At 39.9% G+C, this 14,386-nt stretch overlaps 1 protein-coding gene across 1 annotated transcript in view; it reads left to right on the top strand.

Annotated features, from left to right (window-relative positions):
- The window catches only part of scara5 (scavenger receptor class A, member 5 (putative)), an 87,941-nt gene extending 75,450 nt beyond the window's left edge, over positions 1-12,491 (top strand). The window contains exons 11-12 of the mRNA XM_051409774.1: positions 90-278; positions 6,801-12,491. Of these exons, the coding sequence (XP_051265734.1) occupies positions 90-278; positions 6,801-6,934 (323 nt within the window). The 3' untranslated portion in view covers positions 6,935-12,491. The remainder of the gene's footprint in view (positions 1-89; positions 279-6,800) is intronic.
- Positions 12,492-14,386: the final 1,895 nt, after the last annotated feature.

The following is a 14,386-nucleotide window of genomic DNA, read 5'->3' as shown; positions in this document are numbered from 1 at the left end:
CTCCAAATAAATGCATAAAAACAGTCTGCAAACACATTAAATGGCAGAAACACACAGATTATTTTTGTTAACGTGTGTTTGTGTTGCAGTGGAGGAGACCATGGTGCGGCTGGTGAACGGGTCCGGTCCTCACGAAGGTCGCGTGGAGGTTTTCCACGAGCGCCGCTGGGGGACCGTGTGCGACGACGTCTGGGATAAAAAGGACGGAGACGTGGTGTGTCGGATGCTGGGATACCGAGGAGCCAGCGAGGTCCATAAGACTGGACGCTTCGGACAGGGTACGAGTATACAGGATACAATTTTCCTGCTTGTTTGGAAAGACTTTAAAACGTGTTATCCCAGCCAGGATTCGTGTCTCAGGTTACGTTAAATTTTCTCTGTTTGCCAATATATGCTGTTGTAGTGATGTTAGCGAAAGTAGCCACTAGGGATTCATATTTTTCCCGAAAATTAGACATTTTCTATCCCGGGAACAGAAGCACGTTATCCTGGGAATCCTGGGAACTGCAACTGTTTTTAAATAAGTTTAACTTCAGCTGCAGTAGTTTCATGCAACAAGGGTTTCTAACTTGACACTTTAGTGTATTTTTTGGTGTTATTAATGATTATTAAGGCCATTTATCTTAATAAACTTTATAATTAACATAATATAAACTCTGTGTGCAGCTTTAACTGCGCTGTAGCTGCCTGTGATCTGCCAACAACAGCCTCATGGAAGTGATATTATTTTATTTATGCTGATCCCATGCAGTTTTTCCACCTATAAACAGTATTAGAATTGTATAAACTGGGAATGACTGGAGAGCTGAGACACATACTTCATGCCCCTGCATAAATCAGTGCCCCACCTGGACATGCCCCCAAGCCATGCAGAATCTTACAGACAAGGAAAACGTCTGTAAAGTTTAAACTATATTAAGGCTTAAAAAGTTATGCATAATTGAGGCTGCTTTGAGTGACAGGTGGATGCCGTTAGAGGCGGCTGTTTTCAGCAACCAGGCTTCATTCGGCCCGCCTCAGCTCCACCCCTTGGCCCATCTTTTTAACCGGGGAGCCGACGGAGTCAGGACTGCCGAGATGGCGAGACTTGGTACTTGAATGCAAAGACTTTGAGACTTACTTATGACTTGCAAAACAATGACTTGGTCCCACCTCTGCTGCTCATGTCTGCAAAGAGAGGCAACCAAAGTACAGAACTGTATCGCCAACCATTTTATAGTACATGAGGGCTTTTCATTATGCCATGATAATGTAAGTTGGACAAGATTTTAACTGTGATTATCTAACTTTATAGTTTCTGGTGACAGAACATAAAAGCTGTATTAAAAGTCAACACAATGCCAAAGTTCCCCCAGTGTTTTAACCACAGTGACACAAGTTGATAATACTTTGATTATAAGACACTTTCCCTTTTCAACTCATTGTTGCTGGTCAGTTTTTGAGATAAAGAACATCTAAATCACAGCAGGAAATCAGTGGAACAACTTCTGCCCATGGCACATCAATGGAGACATTTACTGATGGAAGTAGTTCTGATTTTTTACTAACTGCTGTTTTTTTTTGTGCTGTTGAGTGGTATTACTTGAACAGTGCCCTAAAATGCTGCAGGGATTAATATTAAGGTTTTATGGGGAAAGTCATGTGAGCCAGATGTCGTCAAGAAAGTCTCAGAGGTCATATCCATCTCTCTCTCTCTCTGTTTTATTTCATTCACCAAACTCAGCCTTACATCATTCAGGGTCTCTGTCCAGGCAGAGTTGATACCAATGAGTCTGGAAAATTGGGGGAAAACATGCCTTTGTTCCAGGGGACGACCTCCAGACAACAGCGGTGACTAACATCACCGCTGGATTCAATTTAAAATTATCTGGAATACAAATATATCTTTTCAGATGAGTCACCTACCTTTTTGATTTTGATTTTTTTTTTTTAATCATAACATCTTTCTCAGACCCAGATGTGGCAGGAGAAAACACACTTTATAGAAGCAACCAAGTCAATAATAAAAACACACATGATATAAGATATATAAGAACAACAGAGCAGCGAGGAAGAGTGTATTTATAATCACATAACAGACATGAAACCACAAGAATCTTAACTGAAGCTGAAATTAAAGTGCAAAATATAACTTATTGTGTTATAAAGTTGTGTTTTGACCAGTTAATATCTTCTCTTTAGATGTTAGTAATGGAAATACTTTCAGAATATTGCCTTTTCTAGTATTTGAGGAATGAAAATACCAGCAGCAGTGGCAAGAATGAGCCTTTTATCTACAGAGTCCACCATATTTCTACAGGAGCCCAGAATGGACAAACCAAACACTGTTTATTGCATGTTTCAGTTTGATATTAGTTCAAAAGTTTCTAAAACTTTCTTAAAGAAGCAGTGTAAAGGATTTGGTGGCATCTAGTGGTGAAGTTGCAGACTGCAACCAACTGAACACTCGCATCAGCATTTGACAACCTGGGAATGAGAACGGCCTGTGAAAAATGTGTAAGGCCAAATCTAGAGCCTGTGTTTTGGGCTACTGTAGAAACATGGTGGTTGAATATGGCAGATGCCACCAGAAGAGGACCCGCTCCCTCTGCAGATAAAAACAGCTCATCTGTAATGATTCCTATATTCAGGTGATTATACACGAATGAAAACATACCTATAAATATTATATGCCATTTCTGCCAGTAGATATTCCTTAATGTGACATACTGGACCTTTAAATTTGAATCTCAACCATGTAATCAGGATATTTTAGCACTTGTCAAATGCCTCCGTGGTCCTAAAGCTTCCAACTCAAGCTCTAGTGTTACAGAGGAATTCCAGTAAATTAGCTTTCTACACACTGATTTGACATCTCCCTCGACAAGAAACCAAAGAACAGTGTTTGTCTGACCTGTAATCAGTGAGGACGGACACAAGGAGAATCAGTAACCAAAGTCCAGGACTGACTCATTCTCTGCAGATAGGATTGTTTTTTGTCCTTCCCATCACTCTGAAATGCAGTGACTCTCTTCTAAACTGTCCCTGGGTGTTCCCTCAAAATCCCACACACTGTTTTTGGTGATTCATTTGTGAGAAATATCATAAATTCGGTGTGAGCGGACCAAACTGCTATAAAAGTGTGTTGAGTTTCAGAGTAAACAGTTTAAAGGTCCGTGTCCATTAAAGCAAACCCTGCGAAGGCACAGCAGCAGAACAGCTGGGGCTCATGTATTCCCCGGTGCATACCTCGTTTCCATCCTGTGCACGCCTGCATGGAGCCACGTGCGCCTGGTGTTTCATGCTGCTTTGAAGACGTCAAATCCGCAGCTAGTTTCTCTTTGTTATGTTACGATGTGAAAGCACAGCAGGAATGTAGGGAGCATATGGTTTGAGTGAGGTATGACTGTGCTGATTTTTGCTGTTTTTATTCAGATATCAGACTTTAAACGCAACATTTTGATCAGATTTTATAGTCAGATTGTTTTCCAGGACAAAAGAAATAATTCCCTTGTCCTGGAAAACAAATCTTATTTCAATATTATCCTTCTTATCCAGGGGTGAAAGTACTGACGTCGCTGTAATTAAGTCATGTTTTGGGGTACTTGTATGAGTATTTTCTTACTTAAAGGTCCAGTGTGTTACATTTAGGAGGATCTATTGGTAGATATTGAATATATATTCACAGGTATGTTTTCATTAGTGTAAAATCACCTGAATATAAGAATTGTTGTGTTTTTGTTACCTTAAAATGAGACATTTTATCTACAGACGCTGCTATTTGCCTTCCATGACATCAAACGGACAAACCAAACACTGGCCTTTTGCATTTTCGCAAGTTTCGGGCCACTTAACAGCCCATTTTTTTCCCAGGTCATCATATGATGGCAGTGGTGTTCAGATAGTTGCAATCTCAAACATTAGATGCCACTAAATCCTACACATTTGTGTCACAGTAATTAGATTTTCTCTTTCTACCACTGTTCTTATCTAAATTAGGATATAAAGGGCCGTATGTTGTATGGATTGTGAAGACATTTTAGATTTGGGATTTTGGGCAATGTGAATAAAACTGACCTGAGTCAACCTACATTTTATTAGTCTGGCTTTTAGTGGATAGTTTTATGTGTCCAACGATGATTTAAATTCTTCAGATCTGTATTTACTCTAATTGAGCACTAATGTGGTAAAAAAAAAATACCAAAAACCGTCCAAGTTGGAACTGACAGGACTGGAAATAAACCGGTTCCCAAACACGAGTCAGCGTTTTTAGGGAACATATCAGCAAATTCTGCGAACACAAAAACCTCTGAGTACAGCTGTAATGGAACGACACAACTCAAGTGGAAGGACTCGCTGTCTAAAAAGCGAGTGAAACGTCTCCGATGTGTCTGTATGGTCGGTCAATTTTCACAAATGTGCTTCCAAGCTTCCAGTTTTCTGCGATACCGGACATACCAACATTTATGGACCAGAGCGTAAAGCCACATAACGAACAACAAGAGATCAATTACATTCCCACTGCTTAATTTAAAGAAACTTCTGTTAAAGGGCAAATCAACACTGATGATGCTGCCAGAAATGTTAAAAAACCTTTGATGAAGAAATTCCTCTACTAAATGAAAGAACTCCAAATTGTATCTGAAGATGATACTTCCCTGTAAAGTATGTCAATAATTATCTTAGAAATACTATCTGGAGACCAGCAGCAAATAAAAGAACACGCACATTTGGATAACTCTATCCTCTGACGTGTGTTCTTTCATTTGGTAGAGTTTCTCTTCATCGAAGCTCATACGTCGTATATAAGTTGGCTTTTAGTGTGCTTCACCGTGCACCTTCCATAGGCTTCAATACAACTTGCACCAAGCAGAGCATTAGAACTATAAGATGTATTCACCCTTCTTGGTTAGTTAATAAAATCAGATGTAAATTAATGAAAGGGATATCGGCCGTGTGTTCACAAACATCTGCTGCTTATCTCTGCAGATAAAAGAGCCCAACAGGTAATCTGCATCACAGTGAACTAAATAGAAACCGGACAGCTTTCTGTTTGTACTTAAAGGATGTCGGCCATACACTGTGGACCAGGATGCATTAGGCTTTACACAACAAAAGATATGTGGTCAAATGCGTCTCGAACCACCTCTGCAAGTGGTTTGAGTTGTTTACACTTCATTATATTATCGGTATTTAGAACTGACCACGAGGCTTGTTAATAGCAGGTGTAAACAGACTCGATGGATATCTGTTGAAATGTGATCACAATCTGTGCTTTCAGTAATCTATGAAGCCTAATAATGTGACCACTTAAATTCCTTTAATCTGGGTTACTACAATGACACCAGCCCAAAATAAACAGGTTTTGCTGTGATTTAAAGGTCCAGTGTGTAACATTTAGGAGGGTCTATTGGCAGAAAGTCAGTCCTACAGTAGCCCAGAACGGACAAACCAAACATTGGCTTTAGAGAGGGCCTTTCAAGTTTTTTGTGAGTTTCGTGGCTGCCATAGTTTCTCCTTTGCGTTTTTGAAAAAGGAGGGTGAAGCGGGGGAATTGCAATCTACAACTACAGGGCTAGATGCCACTAAATCCGACACACTGGACCTTTAATACACATTTAATAATCTGCTCTTCAGTTGTCCTGAGCTTGACAGCACCTTAAACTTTTGTCAGAGGAGTAAAAGAGGAAGATGAAGAGTTTGGTTCAGAAGATTTATGAAGTTTGGACTCGTGAGCTGAACTGATACTTTCTCTGGTTTATGTGAATTCGGATTTTCTGCTTTTTATCTCCCCCGTCTGTGACTTTACCAATATTTGTTGTATTGGCTTCTTCTCTATCGAATGTTTTTCTGAGCTCTACAGTTTGTGTGAATTCCTCACTGACACCTGAGTGAATAACAGTTATGATTTAGAGGACTTCCAGATGCTGTTTTAAGGGCAGCACTGATGAGTCAGCCTCTCTTCTCACCTACAGCACATAAACCCTTTAGTTATATATTCTTAAACTGCATTATCAGCGTGTGAGTACAACCAAATGTTCTCTTGACCTCACTCTTATTCCCTCCAACCACCTAAAACTGTTGCAAAACTGGGACTTTCTGAAGCCTCCAGTGACTCCTGTTTTACAAACAGGAACCGACGTTTATAGCAAGAACAATACTGCCAAAAGCTCTGCTTACCAGCTGTAGCTGTGTGTTTTATTACCGGATACAATATTATCTGATCAACAATTCTGAGGAAGCACTGGGAGTACTTACTGTCTCAATCAGAAGACTCGTATACACACTAATGATGTCTCTGCGTCCACTTTTAAAGACCTTTAACCTTCATTATAATCAGTAAACCTTTGGGAAAAAGGCACATCAACAACTGAAGAATCATTCATCTGCCTGAGAAATTAGTGCAAACAGTTTTTCCTTGCAACTGTCGCCAAGTGCTTGCTCATGGTGGGACTTGTTGGGTCTCTGTAAATAGTTTTACAATCAGTGTGGTCAAGACCTGCTGATGATGTATGATTTGAGGGAATTATTCATGGCGTGACATTGAGACTTTAAGAGGTGGCAGAAATATATGCTATATATCAATATATTTGCTTCCAAATGATGATATTTGAACTCACAAACATTACATTATTGTGGCTCATTAGTAAAGCACTGAATACTGAATGTGGTAATATATATAAAAATCATCTTTTTTCATTTAAGTTAAATCAGTGAGTCTAAAATGTGGCCATAACATATAATTTAATTAATTAACAGCCTACACAGTTAATAAATTGTCCTGACTACAGTGTTATACATATGTCCTCCTCTCTGTGCAGGTACCGGTCTGATCTGGATGGATGATGTGGCTTGTACCGGGGCAGAAGACACCATCCACCAGTGTAAGTTTCCTGGCTGGGGCAAAACCAACTGTGGCCACGTGGAGGACGCCGGTGTGACCTGCATCACCTAAATAAACCTTTTCATGATCCTGACACTGCTGCAGCGGCCGAGCATCTCCTTAAAGAGTGCCTTAAACCTTCAAGAAGCTACGAGGTGCACAACGTCCCACCACTGCCTGGGGTTTCACTTCGCACTGTCGTTTTTTGCCACCTCACCTGACAAACATCCATGTTGTGCATGAAGTAAATCTTTTTTAAGAAGATCATGATTAAACATTTAGCTACAAGACTGAATCATGAGAGCAAAGAAAATGCAGACATTGTTTAACTTTGGGCACCTGTTACGAGCTGGTACACGGGGATGAACGCACAGCAGGACTCAAGTCTTCACTGAGGGCCGGAGGTCAGCTTTCAGACCATCAGAGGCTCGTCAGGTTTGCTGTTTTTACCTCCGGAGTTGGGAGGAAGTTAATCCGACAATTCACCATCACAGAGCCTTCCATTTGTCTGCTGGTGTCTGCAAGTCGCTGAGGAGCTGAAACAAAACTGACGAGACTGTTATTGACAAACTGATCTTTCATTTACAGGCAGCTGCTCTTCACAGTATTATACAGGAACGGCTTTTGAGTGATAGTACACATCCACGGCGATGCCTTATTATATATCATTGTATAGTATTACCCAGTGAGTAATCATTTGATGGTTTGCAGGTCAAAAAGCAGTTTGAGTTGAGTTAAAACTGGACAAAATTTGGGCTAAAAGTTTCACATTTTTTGATTTTTTTTTACTTTTAAAGGTTCCCTGTAGGATTTTTCATATTTAGTTTTACTCACCAAAACTAACAAACATGCTAAGTACTTTTCCAGCCTCTTAAAACATCTGCAAAGCAAAATATTGCAAATATTTAAAAAATATTTCAAAGCATGCATTGTTTACTGTACCTCCATGTTTGCTCCCGGATGGATTTTGACGTTTTATTCTCGTTGGAACTATCCGACTAATTCAAAAGGGGTCAACTAAGACTCATCAACCAACAGTTTAGTCAACTAATAGAGGACGACCCTTCTAGCCAGCAGTCTTCTGCAGGACTGTATCCATCACCTTTTCTGTGTGCGTCCTCATGCAAATAAATGAGTGGTTGCACAAAGGGTACCTTCAAATTAAAATTAATTATTATATATATTTTACCCAAAAAGTTATTACCTACAGTAAATCTGTAGTTCTACAGAGTTCATTGTTAAAACATAACCTGTATGTTAGTTTTAATACTGAAGCCTCTATGTGACCTCCATAAACAAACAGACAGACAGCGAGAAGATTGGTTATTTACGTATTCTTAATGCCTGTCACCAGGTTGGATTCCTGCAACCCAAATGAAAATGATGCGGTCGATGTGGTGAAGTTAGTGACAAGCTGGTGAATCAAAGCAATGTTATGTAAGATTTGGTCTTCCTAACAGGCGCCGCTCTCTTTCCCGGGCCTGAAAACATCCTCCTCCCCTCTCGATCCAAAGCTCCAACACTCCCCCAGTGCTCTGAGCACCCGGCCCCGCACGCTCAGGGCAGTATGGCTAAGCTAACTAGCATTAACATCAACATTTGGCAGCAATTACTTTACTGTCCATCAGCAAACTCTGTAAATCACACGAGTTGAGCAGCTGGAGGACATCAGAGGGAAAACCAGAAAACATTTCCTCCATAAAATACGATCCAGTTTCACCAAAATCAGTGACGTAGCTGTTGGTAACATTTTGCAAGAACAGTTGGACAGAGGCAACATTCACCCCGTCGCAACTCGCATCAATAATGATTGAGAAGCTGTTATTTCCAAGTAGAAACATTACCTAATGTTGCTTTAAGTGGAACATTCAGCAGCTAAAGCAGCAGAGATCAAAACAGAGCTAAAAGGAGATCATTGGACTTCCATCGAGTGCACGTGAATGCTAACGTTGTTCTGTGTCTGCTGGCCACAACTGTATGAGGACATTTTAGGGTTGTATCTTCTATCGGGTGAGAAAAAAAAATCAATTATCGCAGCTTTTCAGCTCAACATCTAGACGTTCTTTAACCTGCAAATCACCAAATCAGTGTTTACCGTGTGCTTTATGTTTCTAAAAACATTTAGTGAAAGGGTTAACAGTCACTGCAGCTGACAGATGAAGTGATTACGACGAAGAGAGAACAGATGAGTATAAACAGATGGATGCGTGGACGCCTGCCCTGTACGATTTACAGCGGTGGGTCTGTCAGTGCTCATTGCCAAAAGTTGGGTTGTTTCAGCATCAACGCACATGTGCACCACACACACACACACACACACACACACTAAACCAACCATAACAGACAAGCTTTTTCTTGTGAGTTTTATGCCTCTCTGTGCGAGGTTTAATCTTTACGGCTGCCCTCGAATCCAAAAAGGCTGGTACCTCCCAAGTGTCCCTGCTCACCTCCCTGCCGGAGCCAACAGGACACATCCAGGTTGGAATAAAATATCTGCAGGAACCTGTGTCTTTACCCTGTAAAGTTTTATATTTGAAAAGGGAAAACAAGTTTTTAGTGCACCTTAAAATTCGGCTTTAAAAACCTCACATTTCTGTCCTCGAAGGAGCTGTGGTTGAATTCCCTCTGATCATATATTCTGTAGTTAAAGTTGTCTCTCGTAGGGTAAACCGATGGTCTGGCCCACTTTCTTTTTATGAAAATGATTCTGCACACGTGATGTGCTTTTAAGAGTTTGTGTCCATTTGAGAGAGAGAAAGAAAAAAAAATTTGGATACGAATTTGACTTTTTTAAGGAAGTGCAGCCAGAAAGGACTTTTTCTACCTCGTGTTCAAGTGCCTTAGTGTTTGTGGAGGGTTTTAAACCTCGACTCTGCCACAGAGGAAGACAAATGAAAGCAGGAATAGAGGGAAAAGGGAAAATGAGGTGAGAAACCAGACTCAATAGACTGATGTGTATCAAAAGAAAACAGGGAATTGTGGGTTTGACTGATAACTCACTCGATAGTTTTCACCACTGCCGAATAACAACAAGCTCAATTTAGTACATTACAGACATTATCAGACCCTTTATAATGAACTGACATTCATTTTCTTTAATTCACTTTGTTCACAGGGTTTGTTTCTGGTTTTATAAAAGTAATAATACTCCTACACGTTTCTTACTGTGACTATTAGGACCAACAGTGTGTGTACTGTATTATTACTGTACTGTCCCCGACTAAAGATTTTCCTAGTAGTTATTTAGTTGTTCAGTCTTGGATTCATCTTAATTTACTTATTTAAATCTCTATCTGTGAACAGCGGCCTGTCAAACACTAACAGAAGCAGCAGTAATGATTGTGACTGTGTCAGAACAACCAGCAAGGATTCAACACAGTGTTACAGTCTAAATTAATTAATAACCAGAGTCAGAGTCCTGGTCGGAGCCGCTGTAGACCACCCGACCTCCGACCGTTCCGGTCCCCGGCTCACCCGACTCTGGCACTGGTGCTCATTCTGACTCCCTTCCTCTCTTTCCTGCAGTCCAAAGCTCCCCCTTTACCTCGGGCTCGCAGTCAGATAATATGGCCGTAGCACAGTTAACAACACAGTTAACAGCATACGCAACAGTGCACCGATAAGCGACGCCCTGTGTTACGGGATAAAAGGTCCGTGTTGTGATACTTTAGTCCCGTCGACGAGGCGCAGCTCCTGAACAGAGTTTAAAGTTGTTTTTGTTTTTCTGCGACTATCCGACTAATGAAAAGTGCGTCGATCTAATTATTATAATACATATTAGAACTGAAACCAATGAATCATTGCCTTCAGCTTCTGAAATGTGGGTATTTGCTTTTGATTTTCTATCATTTTAAACTGAATATCTGTTTTAGACTATTAAAATATTTAAAGATTTCAGCATATTTCACTATTTTTACATATTTTATGAACCAAAATGATTAAACTGTTAATCCTAAAGGGGAGCAGGTCAGACTTTACATAAAGATTCATATAGCTTAAATACAGCAGAAATAAGTGATAAAATAAAAGTACAGTAACACATTAAAACAAGAGTTTACTGATAAACGTTCATCTGACTCCACCTGAGAGGATTTCTGGGCAGTCCGGTCCTTCAAATGTAAAAATTAAAAACAGATCTCTCACTGAAAACTCACGGCTGCCAAAGTACAGAGTTACCTGTACGACACCGGCATCCAAATATCATTCAACCATGTTTAACTCATTTGTCTTCAGGTGAACACACACACACACACACACACACACACACACACACACACACACTTTATATACAGCATTAGCAACCTGATATACGCTGCAGTTACACTCAGATATCCAGTTTCTTTTTTCTCTGTACTTAAAAGGAGTGGATGGAACAAATTAGACATTTACAAGGTTTTAAAGTTGTATCCTTTCCAACTAATGTGTGCTTGATTGAGTGTAATCCTACACACACACACACACACACACACACACACACACACACACACACTCGTACAATATCTGCTCTGTTTTTATGTGCAGCACCAAAGCAACTGACAGTACGACTGAGTGGCAGCCAGACCTCTGTGTGTCTGGTCCTGGTGTCTTTCATTCAGCACCAGGCTGCTAGATGTCCCTTATGTCTCCCACCAAGCAGCTATAGCGGTCTTATAGAGCAGTGGTTCCCAACCTGGGGGTCGGGGCCTCCACTAGGGGTCGCCAAAGCTTCACAGCGGAGCACGAAACCTTCTTGATTTTAAGGGGAGTAAGAAACATTTAAAAATACACACAGTAGGTCAATATCTCAGCATCATTTCTGTGAATAAAACTAAAGGAAATTGTTATTTTCAAAGTTGATTTAAGATCTAAAACAGATATATTCACAGATCCTATGATAAACAGCCTCGTCCTGCTTGGGACAATGGCAGCGTCAGGGAGAAAGATAAGCCTATTAAATCTGTATGATTGTTAGAAATAACTAAAATACATGTTGACCGAATTAGATCAACAGATGTGTTTATAAAAGCTAAAAAAGGTTATATTAATGTAATATTTCTCCCTGGCGCTGCCAAAGGGTGGAATCAGTCACATATGAGAACCTTATGGGCTCAATTCAACCAGTTAAAATATTCGACCCCGCTGTCTCGTCCAGTTGTTCTTCCTCTCGCAGCTGAATCCGACTGATGTCGGAGCCTATCGGATATCAGAAGGATAAAACTGTTGTGATGTGATTTTCCTGATTGGTTAGAGGCTCCTCTGACCTCGGATCAATGCTTCGGCCTCACAGGGTCAAATAACTCAAATGCCTTTAAAAATATAAAGCAGCCTTTTGAAAAGCGAGAACACATTGCGAACCGAGTGCACTTAACCAATTAAATGTGTATTTTTCTTTGTGTGTTTTAATGGTTGTACAAAGACCTTACTATGCTACTTTTGGCATATTCGCTCTGAGCACATTTGAGTATACATGTTTTTATATTACATTGTGCTGGTCATAACACATATAAGGGCTATGGAGTTAACATACATGCATACGAAAATAAGAAAATACTTGATAAAATACACTTTTTTTACTTAATGTTCAGTTGATTTGTACCACTAAAATGCTGTATATGCACTGCTGAAGTAATAAAATGTAGATTTGTTTAAACAGGTGAGCTGTGTTATTGAGGTGAATTGGAAACAGACGCCAACAGGTGGAGGAATGTGTGTGTGTGTGTGTGTGTGTGTGTGTGTGTGACTGACGGCTCTGAACCATTACAGGTATGAATGTTTCCACATGTGAAGCCGACGGAGAAATCACCTGATCTCCGACGCAAGTGGCCGCCGGTCAACGTGGTTTCACTTATCCTCCAGGAAGGTAAGACTTTATTAGTTTTTATTTGATACAGTAAAATGTGAAAGTATGCAAGTAGTCATACACACACACACGGAGATCAGAAACACTTCTATAATATCTATAACTCCAGAGACACACTGTTTGCTGTTTCAGTGCCTGAAGGGTTGTTTTCTTTAAAGTCCAGATGAAAAATGTAATTACAACCCTTTAAGATTGCATCCTGTTATATTTTATCCCTACTTGACAAATACAGCCAAAAAAATGTCTCAATTTCTTTATATTTTTATATTAAAATCCAATCATTGGCAACTGAACGGGGCTCAGCAGCCTCCCAGTGAACACAACTCAGAGACAGACAGAGGACAGTTTGACGACAGCGGTACCGAGGAGATTTATGGGAGTTTCCTGATGGACTTGTTGCTAAAAGAATCTAACTGTGGCCAACAGTAATGTTAGATGCTGTTAGTTAGTTAGCTCGTGCAGCTATCTGATTTACAGCTATCTGCAGCACAGTGATGTACGCAGGGTTTTAGAAATACTGAGGTCCAAAAACTCGACTTTCTGGGGGTTTTTTGGGGCGTCAAATCATTAAAATTTTTATTTTTAGACAATTATTTCACAACTTTTTACGATTTGGAAAAAACACTGAGGTCCAGACGTTGTGGTGGGTTCAAAACAATCCTGAAAATATCATTTTTATGTGTTTTTCTTGTTGACATGTTCGTTAAAAATACATGTTCTTGTGTCAGGATGAGGAAGTTTGTTTTTTTAATTTTTGTTTTCAATCCAGATGAGTTTAACTTACTTTCCAGAGTGAGTTTGTCTGCTTGTCCCCAAAGTCTATTTAATATTTTCATTTCAGTTAAATAAAATCATTTTTCGTGCCTACTTTTAGTAATAAGTTTAGTTTTAGTTCTCTATAATAACCTGCAGTTACAGACTCTATCTCCACATGTGAATATGTGTTGTTTCATATTATTTCTGCTCTGATTCTGCATTAAATCATTTTCTACCGAGTCGAACCACATTCACAGATCAGAGGGATGAAATTAGTCAAAACATTATTCCAGTTTTTGGGACACAAAGACAGAAAGACAACAGATGTTTTAACTTCTCCTCAGCATCAGCTCCACATCCCGTCTTCATCTTCTTCTTCATCCCATCATTTGGTTTTTATGACGGCTCTATGACGTCAGAGGCCTTTTTGGGTTTATAAGACAGATCTAACATCACACAGGTTTGTGTTTTTAGAGGACAGATGCTGCACTTTGGCTCAACAGCGAGTTGTGTGTGAGTCCAGATCAGATTATATATATACTGTCAATGCTCCAGATGTTTAAAGAAAAACCCACATTTTCTTCACCAGTAAAAAACCACAATCTGTGGATCTTCACACATGAATCCCGGGTGGTCCTGCACTTGTTCTGCAGTGAGTTGTTGTATCCGTGTTCTATTTATCCTGTCTTGTAATTATTGGTTTATGTATTAAAGACTGAATTAGGTCTTCACAGAAGAGTGTTAGGCTGTGATTGCAGAATAAAGCTGATGATGTTCAACAATCACATGTGGGTGTAATGTCCACATACTTTGCGGTTTGTGGTCCAGAAAAAGTCCTGATTCCTATCAGTTTATTTTTACATATGAATGTGGTTCAAAACAGTCCTGAAAATAACATTTTGATGTGTTTTTTCTTGTTTATATGGGCT

Source organism: Dicentrarchus labrax, unplaced genomic scaffold, assembly GCF_905237075.1.
Source record: "Dicentrarchus labrax unplaced genomic scaffold, dlabrax2021, whole genome shotgun sequence".
NCBI classification, from domain to species: Eukaryota; Metazoa; Chordata; class Actinopteri; family Moronidae; genus Dicentrarchus; species Dicentrarchus labrax.
The sequence above is the reverse complement of the archived record's forward strand: the minus strand, read 5'-3'. Positions and strand labels throughout refer to the sequence as shown.